The 23,649-nt window shown below is 48.4% G+C and overlaps 6 protein-coding genes across 6 annotated transcripts; 2 read left to right on the plus strand and 4 right to left on the minus strand.

The window, feature by feature from the left end:
- The first annotated feature begins 778 nt into the window (after window positions 1–778).
- HD556DRAFT_1384947 (uncharacterized protein) lies at window positions 779–5,325 on the plus strand. The gene is made up of 7 exons (XM_041303355.1): window positions 779–1,492; window positions 1,543–2,433; window positions 2,481–3,036; window positions 3,071–3,813; window positions 3,849–3,912; window positions 3,971–4,024; window positions 4,132–5,325. Exons 1-7 carry the CDS (start codon window positions 1,016–1,018, stop codon window positions 5,289–5,291), a joined length of 3,945 nt encoding a protein of 1,314 aa, XP_041158335.1. The 5' UTR covers window positions 779–1,015; the 3' UTR covers window positions 5,292–5,325.
- A 544-nt stretch (window positions 5,326–5,869) lies between these two features.
- On the minus strand, window positions 5,870–6,531 carry HD556DRAFT_1240582 (uncharacterized protein; the record flags this gene model as incomplete). Its single annotated transcript, XM_041298127.1, has 2 exons — window positions 5,870–6,001; window positions 6,055–6,531. The coding sequence occupies 2 exons, from the start codon at window positions 6,529–6,531 to the stop codon at window positions 5,870–5,872; spliced, it is 609 nt and encodes a 202-aa protein (XP_041158336.1).
- Window positions 6,532–6,604: 73 nt separating this feature from the next.
- Window positions 6,605–8,951, plus strand: HD556DRAFT_1384956 (uncharacterized protein). The gene is made up of 4 exons (XM_041303356.1): window positions 6,605–6,694; window positions 6,801–7,571; window positions 7,626–8,371; window positions 8,425–8,951. The coding sequence occupies exons 1-4, from the start codon at window positions 6,667–6,669 to the stop codon at window positions 8,620–8,622; spliced, it is 1,743 nt and encodes a 580-aa protein (XP_041158337.1). The 5' UTR covers window positions 6,605–6,666; the 3' UTR covers window positions 8,623–8,951.
- A 52-nt stretch (window positions 8,952–9,003) lies between these two features.
- On the minus strand, window positions 9,004–15,273 carry HD556DRAFT_1384963 (P-loop containing nucleoside triphosphate hydrolase protein). Its single transcript, XM_041303357.1, has 31 exons — window positions 14,927–15,273; window positions 14,353–14,876; window positions 14,087–14,302; window positions 14,051–14,066; window positions 13,799–13,999; window positions 13,561–13,751; window positions 13,407–13,506; window positions 13,318–13,351; window positions 13,146–13,264; window positions 12,962–13,096; window positions 12,691–12,914; window positions 12,561–12,640; window positions 12,443–12,512; window positions 12,268–12,324; window positions 12,157–12,215; window positions 11,924–12,101; window positions 11,820–11,870; window positions 11,343–11,790; window positions 11,235–11,293; window positions 10,996–11,175; window positions 10,600–10,945; window positions 10,392–10,549; window positions 10,276–10,339; window positions 10,168–10,221; window positions 10,031–10,121; window positions 9,858–9,976; window positions 9,677–9,802; window positions 9,600–9,624; window positions 9,454–9,544; window positions 9,343–9,400; window positions 9,004–9,282 (listed from the first exon to the last, which is right to left on the minus strand). Exons 1-31 carry the CDS (start codon window positions 15,131–15,133, stop codon window positions 9,157–9,159), a joined length of 4,407 nt encoding a protein of 1,468 aa, XP_041158338.1. The 5' UTR covers window positions 15,134–15,273; the 3' UTR covers window positions 9,004–9,156.
- A 440-nt stretch (window positions 15,274–15,713) lies between these two features.
- HD556DRAFT_1384966 (uncharacterized protein) lies at window positions 15,714–17,190 on the minus strand. The gene is made up of 4 exons (XM_041303358.1): window positions 16,863–17,190; window positions 16,785–16,842; window positions 16,606–16,702; window positions 15,714–16,539 (listed from the first exon to the last, which is right to left on the minus strand). The coding sequence occupies exons 1-4, from the start codon at window positions 16,939–16,941 to the stop codon at window positions 15,769–15,771; spliced, it is 1,005 nt and encodes a 334-aa protein (XP_041158339.1). The 5' UTR covers window positions 16,942–17,190; the 3' UTR covers window positions 15,714–15,768.
- A 2,178-nt stretch (window positions 17,191–19,368) lies between these two features.
- On the minus strand, window positions 19,369–23,500 carry HD556DRAFT_1432888 (exoribonuclease 2; the record flags this gene model as incomplete). The annotated part of the gene is made up of 20 exons (XM_041305171.1): window positions 19,369–19,649; window positions 19,960–20,142; window positions 20,213–20,255; window positions 20,307–20,336; window positions 20,489–20,606; window positions 20,659–20,804; window positions 20,852–21,044; window positions 21,100–21,268; window positions 21,310–21,336; window positions 21,357–21,723; window positions 21,871–22,290; window positions 22,317–22,367; window positions 22,424–22,549; window positions 22,600–22,751; window positions 22,809–22,922; window positions 22,979–23,081; window positions 23,134–23,163; window positions 23,217–23,350; window positions 23,399–23,447; window positions 23,498–23,500. 20 exons carry the CDS (start codon window positions 23,498–23,500, stop codon window positions 19,369–19,371), a joined length of 2,739 nt encoding a protein of 912 aa, XP_041158340.1.
- Window positions 23,501–23,649: the final 149 nt, after the last annotated feature.

Raw genomic sequence — 23,649 nt, forward strand, 5'->3', positions numbered from 1 at the left:
CATAGCCTGCAAGAAGCATACTCGATTTGTGGTATGAGTCAGAGACAGAAACATACCTTTGGATGTATACCTTGAGGTACTGTCCACTCCGAGATATTATATTCACCTCTGCTGAAGATGTGATTGCCGTCCACGGAGAAAGTGATGCATCGCATGGGATAGAGTGCGTAAAGATGGCAACGGTTTGTCGATCTGATAGCCGCCAGAGATGAATATGGTTGTCACTAGATGCGGATGTGGCGAGTGTACCAGCAGGAAGAATGGCAATAGCATTGCTTCGGTTAGTGTGGCCCGTCCAAGGATCACCGACCTGCTCCGAGGTTTTTGTACGCCATTCACGTATGGTAGGATCCTCGTATATTATAAGGACGTTGTAGCTGCATGAACAAGTATTTGTTACATGCACGTGCGTGGTATAACTTGATTGTACACAGACTCACCATCATTGTTGGTTGCTAGATGGACTCCACAGAACAGCTGAGTCGAAAGAAAATGATGAGCATTTCAATCTGATAGGAACTAACGCATGCCTCATGATACATCCTGTGCTTTCAGCCACTTTTTGTATTTCAGTGATTTAACGACCCATCGCATCTGTGAGCCGGAATCGGCATAAGCTTCGTCTCGTAAATTCCGCAGCCACGAGGGTGAGTATCAGTAGGCTTAGTACCTGTGTGCATCACGGTTTGTCGCAGCAGTGATCCCACCAGTAGTAGTTACTACTACTACTAGCTGCGAGTGATGATAGAGTCATACAACAACGAAGTTGACTCTGAGATAGAAAACTTGCACAGCCACTAAAGTAGTTCAACGCCATCAACGTTCACCAGGACAACGCTGAACACGCGCTGAACCCATCATTATTGGCATTCCTTCGTCGCCTGCAAAACTTGTTTCTTTTTACCTGCACACCGACCGCCTTTCGTTTCTCATGTTTTGACAGCTTTCTTAGATTGTACTCTTATAGAATCTTCATCCTCTCAGGCCAATATTTCGTTAGGCAATCACGTACAATATGCAAACACAAGACCACCAGCGACGTTCACCGAAGCGCCAGGACACTTTCGACCTTCGTGACCAAATTATGGCCGACGACCCTACAGCATCTGCACATATGCATGCCCATGCAGATGCAACCAATACCTATGCAGGCGCTTCTGATGAAGAGCATTCTGTTCTAGAAGATGACTCTGATGGTGAAGAGCGCGAGATAGAATATATGGACGAAGACGACGACCGTTCGTCTTCACTTTCTATTCCAAATGAATCTATCGACTTTGACTTGGTCTACTCGCTGCACAGCTTCGCTGCGACCGTCGAAGGTCAAGCCAGCGTTGTGAAAGGCGACAGCTTGTTCCTTATGGACGACAGTAACAGTTATTGGTGGCTTGTTCGTGTGCTCAAGACACAGGACGTTGGATATATTCCTGCAGAGAATATTGAGACGCCCTTTGAACGCTTGGCCAGGTTGAACAAGCACAGGAATGTGGACGTGAGTCCTGTACCATCCAACAATTTCAAACTCATGACTTTCCTTCTCAGCTTGCACACGCGACACCACAAGAACTCCAAGAAGACGTCGAACGCGTGCGGAACAATCTTTCTTCTCGCGCTGGCTCGCATCACTCCCCTTCTCCTACCCCTGGTTTTCCACCCACGGGTGCTGGGCAAGGCAAAGGTGTCACGTTTACAACTGCACGGTCTGTACACCGATATCCGCCTGCTGTCTGGCATGAGGAAGAGGAAGAAGAGGAGGATATAGAGTGGGATGACGGTGCATATGAGGAAGAAGACCCAGACCTTGTAGAAGACATGCTTATTCGACAGCGCCAAGGTCAGATGGGCCGCGATGAGCAGCAGGATTCTATGGGCATGCAGATGGAGCCGGATGATGGAATGAGCTGGGATGATAGCGTTGCAGAGGACATGCAAGCACAAAACGCGCAGAAGAAGATAGAGCAACAGATGCTTGTGGCGCCTGATACTCTGCGACCTAGCGGCACACCTGAGAGACAACAGGCGCAAATCCAGGTACAACAGCAGCCAGAGATAATAATCACCGAACAGAGGCAGCAGGAGGAACAGGCACTTGCTCAACAAGCTTTGCGCCATCAATCTTCACGCGATCGTATCACTGTTGATGTCCGTTCATCTTCACCGCCCTCATCTAGTAAGAGCATTGATCTCGCCGAAGTAACCGAAACAAAAAAACTCTCCGTGACGCCTTCAATTGCTCGTGATGAGCCAGTCAAACAAGCTTCAGCACCGAGCGGCCCCTTCTTCCGAGCGCAATCATGCAGAAGCAAGAGGTCGAGCGGCAACGCACCCGCGAGGAAATTGAAGTTCTCGAGGAAGCTTCGAAAAAGAAGCTCAAGAACAAGTCTCTACAGCCCATCTCGAATACCCCAGTCCAGAAGCCTGTGCAGGCGTCTGGTAAGCTTCGCAAAGAGCAACGCGACACGACAGATGATGAAGCAAAGGAGAAAAAGGAGAAAAAGAAAGGAGGCGTATTCGGACTCTTTGGCCGCAAGAAAGATAAAGGCAAGGATAAAAATTCTATCGAAACGGCTTCCAATGAAACCCGCGGGTCTCAAGAATCAGGGCGGTCCTCCAGCAACCTTCACGGACCCGCATCTGAACCTCCGATGTCCCCTGTCACCGCATCAGCCATGCAACAACAACAGCAAGTTCTTCGCACGCCAAACGATTCGAGGACGCCAACGAGACTTCAGTCGCAGCAGACGCCTCAGACACCGCCACAACAAGTACAGGCTCAGGTGTCGCAGCATGCGTCACAGCTGCGCCAGCGGGATCAGCAACAACAGGCACTGTATCAGCAATATCTCAATCGTTCGCCGTCATCGCCACCGGAAGCGCCTTCATACGGATTACAATCTGCTTCCGCTGTGTTATCAAGCTCGAGTTCGTATAATACCTCTGCCACCTCTGCCGCTGGGCTTGGGCTGGGCTTGCCCTCCTCTAGACCACGACCCGGCTCCCTAGTTCTTTCGCCCACTGCTGACGGACAAGGTGTTGGTGCCTGAGCTTAGCGTCATCCGTGTGTTTGCAGGCCAACACTTGCAGACCGAGGCGACTTTCAAGACTGTTCTTCTCAACGCATCTACTACTTCAGCCGACCTCATTCGTCAAGCTATTCAACGCTTCCGTCTCCCCGCTGGCGAGGACGGAGCAGACTACTACCTCACCATCAAACAGGTCGAGGGTTCATCTGCAGATCTGCTTCCGGAAGAAAAACCTCTCGGAGTCTTCGAGTCGCTTGTAGAGGCCGCCATGGAATTACCAAAAGTCAAGCGGAGCAGTGTGGGCAGTATCAGCTCCATCTCAAGCAACCTCTCCATGCATCCCGCCATAAAGAAGTTATCCATGAACGACTTCAGTGACGACTCCGTTGTCAAATTCTACCTCAACAGACGTCGTGATGATGCAGATGACAGCGCCACGACAGAAGAAGGTGATGAGACAGTGCAGGCTGATACGTCTCACGATGTAGCCGAGGGTCAAAATACCTCGGTGAGCAGTGTCAACGTGACTCCTGATCGTTTCAGCTCTCCCTCGTACCGCTTCACGTTGCAGCTTGTTATCCATCCCGAGGACCTGCCTGATGATATGGTCTTCGACCCAGTCACAGAAGCCATCGTATTCAAGAACACGCTACGTGATAGAACCCATTCTACATCATCAATTTCTTCTGGTATATCACAGGGTCAGCGCCGAAAAGCCTTCACCTTCCCGAAGAATGTCACTGTTGCTGAAGTAATTGAACTGGGACTTGAGCGTTTCGGCATCTTGGAAGTGTCGTTGACGGTGGTGACGAAGTTGAAGATAAGATGACGAAGAGGCGGAGTACCAGCAAAGTCCGATATGGTCTCACAGCTGACATTGGAGGGCAAGGTAAGAATACACATACACTTAGCATAAATGAATTTGAGCGCTGACTTCGTTGGTTCAGAACGAGAATTATCGCCTTCAAGTAAAGTTACCGATGCATATACTCGCCCTCCCAGTTTCCGCCGAGCTCAGGAAGGCAAGCGCAGATCTATCGATTCTGCTCAACTGCTTGGAAACATAGATGATATCATATCGATGATCCTGTCTTCATTCTCCGCCGAGCAATCTCCTATCGAACGTCATCGTCTCGTCATCGCATGTCCGCGCCCCTTGATGAAATCGCCCTTCAACATTTCCGTGATTCAGTTTCTGGCTCTAGTCTCAGCTCTGATAATCAGACTTCGGGTACCGAGGAAGTTAAACCGAGGCAGCTGTCAAGACAAGAGATCATTGCAGCACAGCGCGCCGCATCGCGAGCGAATCAGAAGGCCATTCTTTCGGCCCAGATGAACTCCCTGCGCGGCGTAGATGTTCTTCTACCCGGAAACGCCATGATCCGCAGCTCCAGGTATGACGCTGGAGACAAGATGCGCTATTCATACGTGCAAGACGGCGAGTCGTTTGATATCAGTGACATTGTCGAGCAAGAGTTTTGCGAAGGCAACTCGGCACAAAAGAACGACTTGCTAGAAGGCGTCCTCGGGCGCAATAAGGAAGGCATGAACGAGAAGATTGATCGCGTACTGAACAAAATCAAAGATGGTCGACTTCACGCTCAATATGTCGTTGCGGCTTCGAGTCAGTCTGACGGTCTTCCCTCCGGTGGCTCTGGTGGCTCTGGCTCTGCACCCTCAGAATATTCCGTCGATGACGCCGTAACTCCCCCTTCTGGTTCTGACGGCAGGACTCCCACACCGCTTGCGAGTAGTGTCACTGGAGCTCGACGCGTTGCATCACCAGTGTCTGACATATCTCGGACACCGACGCCTACTGCAGCAGATGGCCGACACAGCCGCACCCGATCTACTACCCCGTCATCGAAACAAGGAACAAATGCTCCTCGCCCTATTCGTCAATCATCGATCGCTTCTGTCATGTCAGAAGTATCGATGTATGCCACCCCCACTGGACAGCTCATCAGCCCCCCTGAAACGCCGCGTATCAACACCACCCCCAAACCGCAAATTCCCAAGCGACTGTACATTCCCAAAGATGACTTCGGTCTCTCGCATATGATGGCGATCATTGAAATTGCTAGTGCAGTACCCAGGGTGCCTCAAACCTCTGTACACCCAGTGGACGAGTCACTGTTTGGAAAACCAATAGATATGACGACTCTACACCCAGATATTCAAGAGATATACGCGGGTGCTTTCCAACAACTTGATGAGATGGATAAGGTAGGAGATTTGTTGCTGATCGAACAAAATGTTTCGTGCTGATACACTTGGATAGACATTAGATGAATACCTTCAATACGTCATTAGCGCTCGTTAATTATTGATGCAATTTGTTAGCTGTTGGTGTATATATTTGCGATTTAATATTTATGATTTCATTGCAGCTGCATGTATTGACTCTTCCATCTTGAGTCTTCTAGCAGGTCGAATGACGGGAACATGGCAACCAAAAAAAAACTTCTAGACTGATATTTCGGACTCGTCTTTATCAAGGAGTATTGCACATCGTACGTGCATCAACCTATAGATCGTAACAAAGTCGGAGTGCCTCCCTAAGATATTACTAACTGCAAAAGCTCCTCATCGTCTATGTATAACGGACTGCATTTGATGTCTCTGTTCGAGATGCAGACGGGATCCTTGCAATATTGACGGTGTCCCGGACTCCCAAATTTACTGGGAGGCTCTAACATGCGGAACGTGTCAAGATCATTCAATATGTTTGCTCGCGATAGAGCCCCGATGATCCAAGCACGCGTCAGTGGTCTTACACCACTAAGAGACTCTGCAGTTCATGGTTACATGCAGAAAAGAGGATTATATAAACCACGAACTCTGTATCATTCACCCATGACGACATCTACTTCATTCATGTCTATCCCGCTGGCGGACGCAGATGACGTAAAAATATCTGCGCCAGCTGCGAGCGAATCAATAAGCAGTGCTAGCTTGGAGGGTCCCAAATTTGGCTCCTGCAAAGTCATTCATGAGGATCGACTCATGTCTGAAATAATCATCTGCTAACCTTCCGTATTTCCTCAAGGTCTTCCTTGAATCCTTCTGCAAGGGATGACATCCAGAACTTCCTGAATTTATCTTTCATGGCTTTTTCACGCGCCTCGTAATCCGCAGACGGATTTTGCGGTAGAAAAGATGGTATTTCAGCATTGGGCAGGGAGGGTGAAGGTGACCTTTGTCGAGGGACGTCTTTTTGTTTAGGAACTTTCAGACCGTCGGTCTGCATTTGTTCTTTTACCATGGATGTACGAGCGTCATCGTCATCTGATTCGGAGTCGCTATCTGAGGATGTAGATTCAGACGACGAACTCGTGTCGGATTCAGGTTGTTTGGTTGGGAGAGGTGCCGGCTTTTGCGGTGTGGATTGCGTGGATTCATCCGAAGATGAATCATCAGACGAAGAGGAAGAACCGGAAGATACGGCGCGTCTTTTACGTTTCCTGTTCCTCCTGCGAGCAGCAGGTTTTGGTGCTGGCGGGCCCATCTGTCGAACTTGAGAAGGATCAATAAATTTCAGCGTACTTACTTACAAAGTTGCGATTACATAATATTGATCATATCTTTGCAGATCTTTCACTTCTTCACGCGCACGATCTACGCGAAATCGACTTTAAACACGATGAGTGGCAAGGTTGTCGGGGTTCTTGGTGCGCGTGAGCTCACAGCGTCGAATTCTCTCGATTTAAGCGCTCATGATATCTACCAGGCTATGTCTCTAGTTTTTTATCGTTTCCTCTGACTTGCTTGTTCTAGGCGGAGGTCAGCTCGGGCGAATGCTAGCCGCTTCGGCGGCTCTGCTCAACGTCAATATTGTATTCCTCGATGTTGGAGAAAATAGTCCAGCAAAACAGATTGTGTCCCCGCGATCTCCCCTTCTTGCTCACATCGATGGATCTTTCGTAGACCCAGAAAAAATCAAGGCACTGGCCAGCAAGGTCGACATCCTAACTGTTGAGATTGAGCACGTCGATACGAACATACTTGAAGAGATTCAGTCAGTGTCCGGAGCTGTCATTCATCCCAGTCCGTCTACGGTGAAGACTATTCAAGACAAATTGATACAGAAACAGCACCTCCAGAGTCACCAATGTCCCGTGTCAGAATTTCTCTGTATCGAATCCAATGTCACATCAATACATCAAACTGCGGAAAATTTTGGCTTGCCATTCATGCTCAAAAGTCGCACGTTGGCATATGATGGGCGGGGAAATTTTGTTGTTCGGAATATTGCTCAAGCGGAAGAAGCTATCTCTGCCCTCGGGAATCGTCCCTTGTATGCCGAGAAGTGGGTGCCATTCGTGAAGGAGATCGCTGTCATGGTAGTGCGCTCCACGACAGGGGAGGTTCGCTCATATCCCGCTGTGGAGACCGTGCACAAAGACAACATTTGTCATTTGGTGTTTGCCCCCTTGCGGAGTCGCGATCCACATATTGCTATTCGCGCACAGAGCGTAGCCGAAGCCGCAGTCAAGACCTTCCAGGGCGCTGGTGTTTTTGGAGTCGAATTGTTTCTCATGGAAGACGGTAGATAGTTTCTCTTGGATTGTGCGAACCAGTCTAACCTACCGATTCTGCCAGGCTCTATCTATATCAACGAAATTGCCCCTCGGCCACATAATTCTGGACATTATACCATAGAGGCTTGCGAAACCTCCCAGTACGAAAATCATCTGCGCGCCATACTGTCACTCCCGCTTGGTTCCACGTCACTAAAAGTGTCTTCAGCTGCAATGCTGAATATCATTGGCGCTTCATCCAACATGGCAGAAGTCACGAATTTTGCATCTGAGTGTATCAAGACAGACGGTTGTGCGGTCCATCTGTATGGTAAATCGGAGTGTCGCAAAGGACGTAAAATGGGACACGTCACCGTCGTGGGCAACTCAGATTCAGAGGTCCGCTCTCGCCTGCGACCACTGTTAAAGGCATTACCGTCAGGGAGTACTGAAGAAGAACTCGCTCTATACGTCCCAGAAACCCCCGCACAAGGCAGCGGCTTTTCCCACAAACATCCGCTTGTTGGTGTGATCATGGGCTCCGACTCCGACCTTCCTGTGATGTTGCCGGCTGCTCGTATTCTGGATCGGTTCAAGATTCCTTATGAACTCACCATTGTCTCTGCACATCGCACACCAGATCGCCTCGTCGAATACGCAAGGTCAGCGAGTTCAAGGGGTTTGAGGACGATCATTGCTGGAGCAGGTGGTGCAGCACATCTTCCTGGCATGGTTGCTGCCATGACCGCGCTTCCTGTCATTGGAGTTCCTGTGAAAGGAAGCTCTCTGGATGGTGTTGATTCGTTGCATAGTATTGTGCAAATGCCGGTGAGGGTTTTTGAGTCTTTATGTGATTCGTTGATGTCTGAGTGTCACCACAGCGAGGTATACCTGTAGCGACGGTTGCAATTAACGGCGGTATGAATGCTGGATTGCTAGCTGTGCGGATTCTCGGGGCTGGTATACCTCACTTGTTTGCAGACATTGATGTGTATCTAAGAGGATTAGAGAGCGAGGTTGTCGCAAAGGTTGAGAAGCTGGAAGAAGTTGGCTGGGAAAAGTACGAGGTGAAGCGATGATGGTGAAGATCTACACTCCTGTTTCGGAAGATGTTGTTGGCTCTGCAGTACGTATGCATGCATGCGCTGCACTATCATTGAAGGAAATTACTAATTAAAGATTGTGACTTTACTATGTGCCTCGAACGTCTAATCTCCCTCACAGCGCATGTCGATTTCACTATTGGCAGCGGCGCAAACAGATCAACGCTCCGTAGATCGTCACAGGTACCAGGTCAAGCCTAATATCTTTGGTAGGAGTCCTACTACTGGTAGTAATTTCAATTGAGAACGGAAATTCGTTTGAAATAACTTTCAACCTCTTCCATTTCTTCCGAGGCATTCATTGGGTAGTAGTAAAGACGCCCTGATGCTTCTGCAGTACATCGCAAGGCGAGTATCGGGGCACCCCAATTGCATTATCGAGTCTCACGATTGAATATTGAATAGCTGACAGCGAAACATAAGATTCAGAGCAAAAATATGGCAATCTACATAGCTATAACGTCATGTTTCTGAATAAGACCAAGAAATGTTGTGCATGATTAGGTATATTTACTCCTGTGCGTTCACTTCTGCATCATCAAGCTGGACCTGAACTAGACCGGCCTCCATCGCCATAGAACGGAAGATAGAACTCTTGTTCTCCAGCAGCTTCTTTGGAGTATCAAATTCTGCAATCTAAATTGGCCAATTAAAAATAAATTATGTATGAACGTTGTTGCTAAAGAGTGTGCTTACCCTCCCAGCATCTAGAACCAGAATCCTATCAGACTCCATGATCGTGTTCAAGCGGTGCCTATAGGATCATTATTGGTACTAATCATCGATGATGTTGGACATGTCACATACGCAATAGTTAGAATGGTCACATCACGGAAGATTGGACCCCGGATGATTTCTTGAATCGCTCGGTCGGTATCTAGATCAACTGCAGATGTTGCTAGAGAATCATGCATATTAGCCTCGGAGAAGAACAAGGTACCGCTCATACAGACCTTCATCGAGGACGAGCACTTTAGTCTAGGGAGTGTCAGCAATGAAAACTTACAATCAACCAAAGAGACGCTCGTACCTTGCGCAAGAGCGCCCTCGCGAAACACAAGAGCTGTCTCTGACCTGCTGAAAGCGATGATCCGGCCTCCTGAACTGGGGCATCTAGTCCCCCAGGGAGTGAATCAACATATGCCTTCAGATGGGCCTATAGAAACGTCGTTGGTAAGCATCAGAAGTACAAACATATTTCAAAGACGGACATGTTCCAAAGCAGTCCATATATCAACATCCTGATGCTCGCCAACAGGGTCAATGTTCTCTCGTAATGTGCCCTCGAACAAATCTGGGTTTTGAGGAACAATGGATATCGCGGACCGCACTATTGTTGGTTTGATTAAGGGGTGTCCAAACGGACAACTCAAAGAATACGCACAATCATGCAAGCCAAGTTTGGTAATGTCTACTTCGTCAATGAGGATAGCTCCAGATGCAGGCTCGATGATCCGGAAGAGGGTAAGAAGAAGCTGCAAAAGTATCATCACAGTCCAACAAAAAGGGGAAAAATCTTACCGATGATTTCCCTGCCCCAGTCCGGCCACATATTCCGATGTTCTCTTTCGGTTTCTAGAACATCTCGAGTCAGCGTACATATGCGAGAAACCTGGCGGAATGACTGACTATGGTCATGGAAATATCCTTGAGGACTAGATCAAGCCCGGGCCGATACCGTGCTGAGTACTCCCTATATCAGACAAGTTCAATACAATTTCGTGCATACAGCGACACGAACTCACCGGAATTCAACTTCCCCAGCTGTGGGCCACTCAGAGGTGGGCTTATTCTCAGGGATCTCATAAGGAGCTTCTGGCTCAAGGTCTTTCGCATAGTGGACGATACGCTCGACGCTAACCACATTCTGTTCGACTTCACTTGCGGAGCGGACGAACCAGTTCTGCGGCCGCTTAGTTGCCAACACCTCGGAACGGAAAGAAAGCCACTCACCAGTGAACCTGTTGTGTTCAAAGCATATGACAGAACTAGACCGACCAATCCTGCATCAACGTTGCTGGTCATAACGGCAGAGACAGCCAAAGCAGCCGTGACAAAGATAATCACTGCTCCAACAAATTCCAATCTTACTGCAAGCCAACGGTTGACGGCAGTACTAGGAAGGTAGCACAACTGGTTGCGATCAATGCGGCGAGCATTGTTCGCAATGAAGACGGCTTGTTGGTCGTAAGCCCGGATAGTGGAAATTCCAGCCAAGGATTCTGAGAACCACGCAAAGATGGGTGAGCGGGACACCGCATCCAGACGCTTGAGTTCACGTGACGTCGCGAGATAGTACCTATTGATAATATCAGGATGATTCTGGAAGAAGAACAGAGCAATTCATACACGGTGATCTTGTAGTAAAACCATGCCAGAGGAACGACGGCGATCAAGAAGGGCGGGAAGCTGAACCCGATGACCAATAAAATAGAAGCGCAGACCGCGCTTGTGCGTATCATATTTTGGATCACTCGCGCCAGGATTTGATCGACAACATATGTATCACGAGAAAACAAGTTCAGGATACTGCAACAAGAGATTGTTCGAGCTCAGAAATCATTCCACAGTTGACTGATCTGACGCACCGTCCCGTTGGCGTTGTCTCGAAAAAGCTGAGAGGCGCACGCATGACCGAATGCAGCATCTGAAAAATAGATGAAAATTTTCATCCATACTTGGAACGCAACACTAACCGAATCATGAAGGTGCTTTGAGCTCCGAAGCGAGCAGAAAACCCAAATCAGAAGCGCAGCACATGCGCCTAAGAAAATGGCCATCAAATTGGACAGACCATATCCCAGGAAATACTTGTCGGTCAATCCCGCGTTGGCACCCATCTCGCGGTTATGCTCGCCCCAGAGCCTGAGCATTACGGTCGACATGACAGATACCACCTGCTGCAGAACCGTAGCAAGTACAAAGAACAGGAACCCTTTTTTCGATGCTGCTCGGAGGTACTGCGAGTACACTTCCATCTTGACGCGGCCCTGTTCACTGTGCTCTTTCGTGATGCCATCGGAAGACGCGTCGCGCAGCTTGGGCGCCGTAGCGAGGACAGCTTTTGTGAAACTTTCTCTACGCGATACCTTCTCTGATACAGATTCAAGTTCTCCAACAAGGGTGGCTTGCATGTCCCCCTCGCTGTAGTGGGAGTGGACATGCCGCTGGACCGTCCAGGTGTGGTCATTCCAGAGTTGGAACCGCTCGTGGCATGACCGTGACTGTCATGGCTCAATTAGATTGCATCGAACATCATGAATCGAAATATACGCACACAAGCTTGCGCACTTCACTATCCGGATTCAACATCAACTCATCGTACGAGCCACTCTCCAAGATAATACCGCGGCGCAGGTAAACAAGTTGATCGAAATACTTGAGGTACGAGATGCTGTTAGTGACAAGAACGCGCGCTTTCGTTGCAAGTAAGCCTTGAGGACCGATAACATGATCTGTTACATAGTATCATTAGAAAGAAGTCAGTCTGAGACAGATGCTCTTACTCACCAAAGACATGTCGGGCAACATGGGAATCGACGGCAGCTAAAACATCATCAAGGAGAACCCTGGAGGACGCATGCGTTAGCACCATACTATCTGTGAACAGAAGACACTTACAGATCTGCACGAGCATAGATCGCACGAGCAAGCGCGACACGAGCACGTTGACCACCACTGAGCTGAGAGATCATTTGCCTTCAGCTGATATGTTACTATCCTGAAGTACTTACAGTAATGCCTATAGAACGGACCCCATGAACATTGTTGGCTCGCCAAAGAGATGGTCAGAAACATACCCTTTTCGCCGACCTCTGTCAGATCACCCTGTGGGAGAAGCTCTAAGTCGGGCTTCAAAGCACAAGCTGTAGATAAAGGTCAGTCCAATCTCATACAATTAGTCATGTACATACCTTCAATAACAAGGTTATAGAACACCTCATCGTACTCGTGTGAAAAAAGGATATTATCTCGAACCGACGCAGAAAGAATCCTATTCGCTTGTGAGTGAACATACTAGAAAATGCCGCACATGTGACGCACCAAGGATTTTGAGCGGCATAAGCTACATTGCCGGACAAAGCCACCTCACCCTCTGCCTTTCGCATGTCCCCGATAATCGCTGACAACAAGCTACTCTTCCCGCTGCCCACACGACCAAGTACACCCACTAGTTCCCCCTTATGCACCGTCAAGTTTATATCTTCCAGAGCAGCTGAAATATCTTGTTTGTTCCACTGGAACTCGCCACCTTTGATTGAAAGCACCTGTCACAAATGTGAAAACGATCATAAGCAGTTAGAGAATTGCCGACCTCGTCACCAATGTTCAGAGTGCTTTTCTGCACCTTCACGAGGGCATTTTGTTGCAGCTCCTCAGCGTGCAGGAAATCTGACAGGCGTTTGACGGAAACAAGTGCCTCGATGATGTTCGACGTGACTTGACTGAACTGTGACACAGTCAACGATTGTTGAAGTTGCGATGCAATTATCACTCACCATAGCAAGTGGGAACTGGAGAAGCATAAACAGTGAGATCGCAGGGAAGATGACGTCAGCCGTGAGTGGTCGCGACGAGAACACAGATGCGGTGGCAAAAGAACTAAACGCGACGATTACTGAGAGACTTGTTTGTTAGTTGTGAGCAGCGAGTCAAAGGCGGGGGACACACAAGGAATGCCTCCCCAAAGCGTCGTGTTGAGAGCCTGATAGATGCGCAAGGATGAATACGGGCTACTCTGTCTTGAAATCAATGCGTACCGTTACGACCCCAATTTTCTTCAACATCTTCAGCTCCAAATCATTGCGCACATGCAGAACGCGGCGGATGAATGCATATTCCCATGCATAAAGCTTGATGCTGTACAAAGAACGATCGTTAATGAAATTCTCCGCGTACACGAGGCTGACGTACCTTTTAATATTGGCCAGAAGCTCGCTCATTAGCCTCGTTCGGCGATCGCGATTCTTCATTTGTTGTTCTTGCATCTTCTTTAGCATCCGTGCAATTGCCGTATTTAGCGGAATAGAGATGATCATGATCGCAACTCCGACAAAAGCTGACCATCCGAGAAGGTTGTACAACGATACAAAAGCCAGTGTAATCTGACGATAGTGTGAGCCTGGTTATTATAGGGAGTAATCTGCCTTACCTGGAATGGTCCAGAGATCGCAATCAGACCATAGGTGCATAGATCCTGTAGTCTACTCGCATCGACGGACATCAAGTTGACAATATCTCCAGATGCCCGACTCCCTCGCTCATCGCTAGAAAGCACGAGAGACTTTTTGTAGATGGCAGTCACCAAGCCAGCGCGGACACGCATACCTGTCTCGAAACAGATTTGGAAGTACTGTTTGTATTGTGGTCAGTGTCGTGAACACAATCACATTGGCTGGGTTACCTGGTGGAGAACAACGCTCTGCGCCATGGATGCCACAAAATGATGATAGCAACGACATATCCCTCGAGTGGACTCGGACCAACAAGGAGGTTAGACGCGCCTTTGGTGCTCTGATAGTTCGAGATGTATGCCAGGAGCCATCGGAGAAGTTGAGGTTGCAGGAATGCAAGAATATCCTGCAAGATTTTCAAGGCTGCAGCACCCGCATACGGGCCACCATAAGATAGGAACAATGCGAGCCATACGGACGAGCTGCAACATGGTCGGACAAAGAAAACCCTTTTTATCAAAATTGCACTCACTGTTTTTCCAGAGCATTCTCTAGATCGTTTCCGAGATTCTCTGACTCGTCACGGGGAAGCAAAGCAGGCAAGTCGTTTTCAGTGATGAACTCTTTCGAACCTTTCTGCATCAATGGCGTCAACCACGCAAATGACCAGATACTATATACATTTGCCGTGACTATCGGGCTCTCTGTATTATCCTGGACCGAATCATCAGGGGAGACGCACTCCAGCGCGTATGCCGGGAGAGAGAAAAGTTCGACGGCCCATTTTGAAAGAACTACGAAAAGACCCTTGGAAGCTTCGCCCTGCACGAAAGATCTAGTCCATATTGCGAGACCGACGGTGTAACAAGGCCAAAATAGTAGGAGGATAGTTGATGATGCCCGTGTCCGACGATGGTTCAGCCGGGTGAGTATCCAAGACGCAAGTAGCGCGAGTGGTTCGAGGATGTAAGGCCACACAACCGATGCTGTTCTCTTGAGTGACAAGACGATGAAGAGGTTGAAGCAGGACGCAACAATGGCCAGTCCCAACAAAATCTGCCCACCAAGTTAGTTCGAGGTAGACACATGAAGCTATTAGAACGCACCAGTTTCGCCCATAACATCCATCGACTTTTCCGCGAGATATCACGAGACGGAAGATATCTCAAAGCCCAAATTCTGCATGTTGCCGACAGTAGCAGTAAAGCCAAAAGAGATGTTAAAATGACGCCTTCCTCAAAGCAAAGAGTAAAATCAAGTTCACGAAGCTTTGATACGATGCACCATCCTTCAACGTCCCGACAAGACGCCATAAGGTGCGACAACGACTATCGATGGCGAAGCTGACTGATATAAATAATGGGCTATATACGGACCCGGAGGTAAGTCACATCAAAATTGTTGACACACGACTGTCCGATTACAAATTTAAAACATGTAATACTACTATGATTGCGTAACATTTTGTACACTCCTCAAAAACCACAAGTACTTTGTCTGGAATGCCCAGCTACCAGCTTGTATGAATGCCGACTGACGAGGAATCGATGAGATAGTTTCAAGGCCGCGACAAAAGCTTCGCGTGCTCACACTACGAAGGTTGAAGCTTTGAAGCCGGAGATTAGGGGTTTGTAGCGGACTGGGAAATCGGCTGATGCGGTACGAACTGGTCGTCCTCGTGATTTGGCTGATGTGAGCGTAGATGCGGCCAAATAAATTCAATTCAGTGCTTTAGCTTATGAGAACGCAGTGTAAGCTCGCTCCAGCATAAATAATATTGTCCGAAGCACGTTTGATTATCACTGCCTTTTGGCCTAGTAACGGTCGAGGGACGACAGTCTCGACTACTTACACATAGACGGTCAAATAAAAATTCATTCATTCATTCAACTTGCAGGTTCATTCACAGATAAGCTCACAAGCATGGCATACAATATTTACATAGAGACTACAGCGAGTGAACGTTTGAACCCGGAACAGCGTCTTCCGAGTCCGGGCCGAGGTTCACAAACAGTGTGAACGAGGTGGCCGCCGCTTCATGAAGACTGTGACGACTCGACTTCTGGTTTCGATAACGCGTCTTCGGCTGTAGAGAATGGATTCGGGATGGCGAACGGTCCGGCAGAGGAGATGCAGGCGCCTTTCTCGCAATAGCAGCGGAAGCAAGGTTCTTGATCGATAGATTCTCTCCAAGGGCCAAACGCATGCGACGCTCCAAACGGATTTCCTTCGGAGTGTGGGGTGCTTCTTTCTCCTTGATCACGAGTGACTCCCTCTTCAATGCGCTAGCTCCTAGTGTCTTCACGAGAGCTTTGCGGAGGTCGTGTGCTTTCTGGCTATTCGGACTTGGGACCGGATGATATGATGGACTGATGCTGCCGTGGCCTAATTGCGATTCTTTCACTTTGCGCCTGATTATACTTTTTGCAAGGACCTCGACATACTCTCTTCTCCTTAGGGTGTCTTTGCATACGCTCGAAACATTTTCGAGATGACGAGAGCTCCAGGGCAGCTGGGAAGCCAAGCGTGGAAACAAAGGTGCATATTTGATTAGCCTCATCCCGGGCACTCTCGGTGGATAACGTGGCTGCTCATAGATCGTGATAGTGCGCCAAGGAACATAATGACGTGAGCATACCAAGCCGAGAACACCAAGAATTTTCCCGAAGAATCTCAGGCTCTTCGACACGTATAGATCAACGCAATTAGATTCACTTGCCTAGAAGTAAACAAAGAAGAAGGTCTCAGAAACGTGCAACGAAAGACAAAAGGTTCAACGACATACCGGGAAGACTGTCATAAATCCTGCATATCGCCCTTTCTGGTACACATGCCATTTCGATGAGTGGTAAAATACGATCCTCTCGTAAAATTCCCCTTGGCTGATGAGATTGGCGAACTGTTTGAGGAATGGTCAAAGTTTAATACAAGTGTAGTAGTTCATAAATATCGCTGGCCTTGTACTGTGTTTCTTTACAAATCGTCAAGGACTCAGCGTTCCCAGGGCTGACGTCCCGCTCCACTGGCGCTCGACGGCGTAACTGAGGATTTTGGATGTCATAAACGCAATAAGACTGATCACTGTAAGGATAAGACGGTGGGCAACGTCCGTTATGGACATGACACTATGATCGACTGGGGGATGGTGAAAGGAGGTAGACTACTCACCATTGAGAATTAAATACAGAACATGGATCCGTTTCAGGCCAGGTCAGCCTCCGACGAAATTCAAGATTGAAGTCTCCGAACTCAATATTTGTAGCTGGGCAAGGGTGATCAATCACTTATCACTTTTAGCCCGAGTATAGTCCTGCATGAGCTGACGAACATGTTGAAGATATTGTACCTACTGGTGACTTGCTGTTTTCATACACCAGGCAGGTATTGCTTACATAATAGCGAAATCTAGACCGCTATCACGGCGGTGGGCCGGTGGCCTTTGTAAGGACCGAGTAGCCGCGTGGGCTTAGAGAGCGGGTTCGAGCTCGTCGTCGAAGGAATTTATGAAAGGAAGTGTCACTTTTGCTCAGCTGGACGCGTGGTGCCGGAAAGTTCCAGCAGGCTTCATTTTCCAGCTCTGACTCGACCCGTAAGGTATCTCATTGTCAGTGTAAGTACGATTTTTCTTCGGCGCCGACTTATGAGGGGAATCAGGAATCAGGATAGATCTCTGGGACGGAGAACATTTTGTACTGTATGTTACATGCTCCGAGAGTATTTCTGTGTTGTCTGTTCAGCACCTGATTAACACGTGGTGATATAGGAAACAGACAAAGATAGCCTGGAAAGTTAAAAGGACTATCAAAGTTCATCATGAGACCAAGAACCCGAAAGTGTGTGTGGTGTGGGAGGCGATTGAGACACGAATATCGCGTGGACAAGGTCGACCGCCGCTGTGCCTTTGATTTCGGCTGTAAAAGAATGTCTCAGTCCCAGTCAGAAACAACCAGCTGCTGTCAAATATGCCATGGTATTCCACTATGTCTGCGCCACTGTGTTGCGAACAAGGAATGAGACTTACTTATAGATAAGAACCAATGATGGCCGGGATATCTATACGAGGCTCAATCCGGCCAGGCCACGGATGATTCGTTTAACCTCTCTACCACGTATAAAGTAAGTATGCAACAACGACTTCGTACGTCCATTGTATTAGTTTCCCCTAGTGAGATCATAAGAGAAGGAAAATAGTCATTCCTACCATTGCTTGTACTCAAGGGATGGGATAACGTCCGAGTCACGAGAGAGATCTTTATTAATGATGACCGACAGTATACTCAGTAGATGCACAACAGACAAAGAACCAGAAGAAAGTCCAGCGTCCAGCGTGATTTATCGTTACACGAGGTAGTAACAACGACGGGGGGTGTGGTAGACGAGCCTGAGCTGTCCGTTGCAACTTGGAACGTTGTGTGACATTGCCATTGGGAGGGTGCGAACTACTTTTAGCAGCGTTTTTTGAGATTGGCTTCCGTTTTTCTTGCTGAGGCGTTTTTCCACGTGATATCATAGATGGGTTCAAACACTGGTGAAGGAAGACGGGAGCATACGCTGCCCTTGGCATACGGGACGTCAACTACTGCTGAGCTATGCTTGTGCGGCTCACTTGGCCTGCCAAAGAGAATATCTCCAACCCGATAGAAAAGTCGGGATCGGGACGATGTATCGTGGATGCGTGGTCATGCAGAAAATTGACAACATGAGGTCAGGAATGCATTACAGGATGAGAAGTCGACTAGTCAACGACGAGTAGTTGGGCAGGATGCTGTGTGTAGCCATCAAGCACCCACTGGAGTCACCCTGGGAGAGTGGAATCGATCATTACTTGAGAGAAACGAAGGACTTGACTTACGGACGCGCACAGGGACACGGAGCCTTTGTCACCCGCGTGTTCACTTTGCAGTCTATGTATTTGGTTTGACTGGGGTGGACTAAGGCTGTGCACCTGAAGCGCCCTTGAATTGCAAATTTTGTGGCGCACGCCAAGACTATTCCTATTTTTATTACTCAGCCCAAAATACAACTCGAACATTCGTCTAGTGCGTCATAAGACGACATCCTTATCGCGTTTCTCACTACATGGCAGAACCCAGAATGCATTTCAATCACTGCGACACCGTTCAAGGACCGTGGATGACATTCACTAAGTACCAGGGAGTATTCATTAGTCATTAGAGTGTTCCCCGTGACATCCAAAAAACTGATATCACACTAGGTGCCTGAGGCCATTTTCATATCGATGTAGCGAGTTTGATCCTGCGGAAGCAATTCGCGTGACACTCCTGTCTGTGAGCTCCACCTGGACCAAACCTGGACTCCGAGTGCGATGTCGGCGAGCCATTCGAGCATTCACGGTGCAACAGACGATGAGGAAAAGACGACCGCGAACATAGTGTGCTTATTGTAATTCACGAAACAATACGCCTCGCCCCCGAAGGTAAACGGAACACTTGTTGGTATAATCAGAAAGAAATATATACATCAATGGTCTAAAATACAACATATCTGCCAAGAAAATATTAACGAGGTAGTATCCAAATAATTTACTCTAGAATCCTCGGCTCGGCCCCTCGAAGGTTCTGTAACCTCCTCCATTGTAGCCACCTCCATAGCCACCACGAGCCTGTCCGCCATTCTGGTTTCCATAACCCATGTAACTGCCGCTGTTGTCTTGTCCTCCTGAACCACCATAGCCACCTCGGCTTGCCTGCCACCGTAGCCCCCGTACCACTGTTCGCTGTCCACCATACCCTCCACTGCTGCCACCGTACCCACCAGAGTAGCCTCCACGGCCATACGGTTGATGAGCGGTTAATAAGGACGTAGAACCTCCATACCCGGAACTACCGTCACGAGAGGGCCGCCACGGGGAGGACCACCGCGGTTTGGTAGCATTCCACGCGAGGGAGGGGCACTCCTCGAGGGGGTGGACCACCACGCGACTGACCAGAATAACCATACCATAGTTGAATTGGTGGCGTCCACTGGAGCCATAGCCTCCGAATCCTTGCTGGGGCCCTTGATGTACGGTGTTCGAGACTGAGTGGTGGTGTACGAGGAGACGTATGACGTCGGAGTTTGCGATTGGCCATGGATGCTGCCATACCCATGTCCGTTGTTGTAAGAGCCGTTCTGATACCACCTCGTCCGCGACCGCCGCGATCCATACCGCCCCCTCTGCCATGTCCTCGGCCCCTCCGAGCTAGATCCTCGCCAGTGAGCTGTCTCGCAGGTTTATAACCTGGAAGAAACATCGATCGATGGGGAGAGAGTTGCTTTGGGAAGAAGTATAACGCGGAGAGACAACGATCATTTTTGATATCTTGCAGGTTCGTGGAACTCAAGGGGAGTAATACGTCGAGCCAGGTAAACAATCGGGGTTTGGTAAACACTACCGCTAATGCCCTTGGACAGGTTGGTAGGCATGGGTTGGGGCTGAGTATTGTAGTCAGTAACAAAACGGCTCTGGTCGAATTGACGGCATACCTCTTTCTCCTTGCGCTTACCATACAATCCCTCGAAGAATGGATATTTGAATGTTCATCAGCGACAAATATGACAGTTTGACCCCAGCTATTTCTTCGGCCTCATCCTCAGTGAGCTTAGGTAGTGCTCGGCCATGGCATCTAATAACCTTTTCTCGTCTATGAAAGGCAAGAGAGCAACACCTTGCCAGACATCTTCTTCCCATTCATATCGATCTGGAAAGTCGATGGGTAGAAATCATGAATCGGAGATTCTTCGTTTGTCATGAGATCGTGGAAGACTTCAGGTATGTGCTTGCGACTGACGATACTGGTGAGCTACGTAGCAAAATTATTACTCAATGTGGACGTACCTAGCAGGGGGAAAAACACCCATAAGTTGCTCGTACGGTTTGAATGGCTGTCCGAGAGTAAAGTCGATTTGCATGTTTTCCAAACCTTCGAAGTCCGACGCGAAAGGTGCAAAATGATATGGATAATACCATTGCCATGAGGGGTTCTACTACCGAGTCAGCAAATAAAGGCGAATCGGCGGACGGAGCTCACCCCTTGACAGTAGTAATGCAGAACCCACGCGATACCTTCTACATAGTGCTTTGTTAGCCTTTGCACAGCAGAGTCAGCCAGTTTGTGCAGAAATCGATAACAAAAGTGCCCACTTTCTACGAAATCATTATCATTTTCTGATATGCCAAACTTTTGCTGATAGTATCGCTTCTTATACCCGGGTTCATACAATCTGAGGAAATGTTATTCACAGCATTGGATAATTTCACAGCTTTTTCATACCTCACGTTATCGGCCTGCTCAACTGAGCCATCGGCCTGACTACCAGGGCGTAAGACGCATCTTCGTTATCTTCAGACGACTCCTCATCAATGCCAGCCACGTCATCGGTATCCTCTCCCTCGATATCTTCGAGCTTCCGCTTGACACCAGCGACAGGTGTTACAGGCTCATCAGCTGGAAGGTTACAGGATCATTGGGCTCGACATCCATGTCACCAGCCCCATCATCGACAAATTCAAGTGCTGATGAAGCATTCCCAAACTCGGAATATCTCCGCCATCCATAAGCTCAGCGTCTGTTTTGGGTGGAGGAGTAGGAACAACCGGCTCAGGTTTAGGAGCAGAAGCACTTTGTTTCACAGGAATGAGTCCAGATAGCTCAGCCTTGAGCATCTCTGCAGCACTCATGTTCGCCATCCGTATAGCAGCTCGATTGGCAACTACATCACGATTCGAACCAGCCAGTGCTTGCGCTGAAACTGGAGCGACTTCAAGAGACTGAGCATTACGCGGCGCTCCGAGACCAATAGAGTCGGCCTTGGCAGCAAAAGCATTATCTGCACGTTGAGGAAGAGATGATAATGATGTAGTGGATGCAGTCAGACCAAGTTTCGCAGACGGAACGGCGAACTGAATATCGCCTGGCGTTCTCTCCAGACTCAGACTTTTCAATCTATGACGTTTCGCCTCTGATCTTGGCGTTGCTCAGCTGAGATATGGTAAGTTTCTAAGGCGTTGACGGATCACATCATAGATACTCACTCTCTTGTCGCTTACGGAAATCTCATCTTCTCGTCGTGCCAGTCCCTCTAATATAATCTGCACACGACTAAGCACTAGTTGACCGTGGTTCGTCAGATATCCACCCATTCTGGGCAACTCCATCTTCCAGATCCTCAAGAGAGTATCAATCGCTCCTTCGCGAATCTCAAGTGACGGCAAATGCGGCAAGAAATCGTTGCCGACAAAGAATATCAGTAACACCCAGTCATCAATAGCCTGTTCCAAATCAAAAGGGAAGGGCGTATTGTTCACATTCAACTCGGATTCCAGATACTCGCGCAGAATGGCGATATCGAGGAAAATGAACGGTTTTTTTTCCGGTGGAGGAGGCTTTTCAATCTCTGATTTCAGTGCTGTACATTGAGCGGCATAGTGACCTTCTTGTCCACACATTCGGCACCCGGAACCTTTGTCCTGGCAAATACATCTTCCCGCAGTACTCGGAAATATGGTTCATGGGTCGCGAGGGCGAGCATGATGAAATCAGCATCCTGAACATACGGTCAATAACACAGAACACGATAGCGGGAAATCACTGGCAACCCACCAAACCATAAATTACGTGTCGAGTATTAGGCTCATGACCGGGATTTGTGCGTTGTCTGCGTATGAAGTCCATAATCTTATGCTCTCCTTCTCCAGGCACACTTGCATCCGAGATAATGACTTGCAGCTATACCAGAAATGAGTCAGAAGGATTCCTAGAAAATGTTCACTACGTACGTCTTTCCACCCTGGATCGGCATTCATCTTCTCCACAACCCAGTACCGTAGCGATGCTGTTAAAAGGTTCATAAACGGCGTACCGGGTGTGATAGCGTTAGAGTCCCAAGATTCCTTCTTTTTCTCGTCATCAGTAATAATTTTACCCATAGCTGCAATGATGAAATCGGTCAGAAACACAGCATAGATTGGCTCTGAGAACGACGTACCTTCCCACTCAGCGACAGCAAGTTTATGAGCTTCCGCCTTGTCTTTTGCTACTTGAGCAGTCCTGAACCGTCTACCTCGCTGTTCATTCATCTTGGCACGAGGTGCAACGCCATCTAATTGCACACTGCAGTAAGTTCGTGGTATGAGACAACATAAATGTAAAGCGCACCAATAGCCATGAAAAGAAGTTTGCGCGGCCGTACCATGTTAACCACTCTGTTAGTGTATTTGAAAATTTCAAGCATCATTTCCTCCTCCGTTTCGGGAGCCGGCTGCGGAACGAGTCAGGGAGTAAAGCAAATTTATAGAACGAAGTATGCGTACTTTGCCCTCGGGATGAGTACAAGGATGAACCTTTGTGCGTACGGATGGTCAGCACGAAAAACGTATTTACTACTATCACTCACGATACCGTTCATATCCAGGTATAAGCTGTCGAATTCCTCACCATTGGGGTTAGGTTGTGTGATGTCAACGGAAAGTTTGATAGGATCTCCAGCTGCATCGAGAACTTCCTCCTCAGCTTCAATGACAGATGATACTGGTAGCTGTTAGCCAAGCAAATACCAGTTAAGCACCGGTTGCTCACCAATTTTCGGATATTTCTTGCTCAACCAACGGAACAGTGCGGGAATGCCCTATAAACAAGGTCAATGAAAGCCCAATTTGCATGTTTTAGAGAACATACCATATTACCGTAATTCCGATATAAACGAAGATTATAATGTGATCGTCCACGAGCAAGGACTCTAGCGCGCCGACTGCCACAACAAAGCAAAGTGATGGTCGTGAGAATATACGCTGATGTAATTATGTGTGAGCCGGGACACCATTTGTCCA

The sequence above is a fragment of the Suillus plorans genome (genome assembly GCF_016647745.1).
Source record: "Suillus plorans strain S12 chromosome Unknown HD556scaffold_42, whole genome shotgun sequence".
NCBI classification, from domain to species: domain Eukaryota; kingdom Fungi; phylum Basidiomycota; class Agaricomycetes; order Boletales; family Suillaceae; genus Suillus; species Suillus plorans.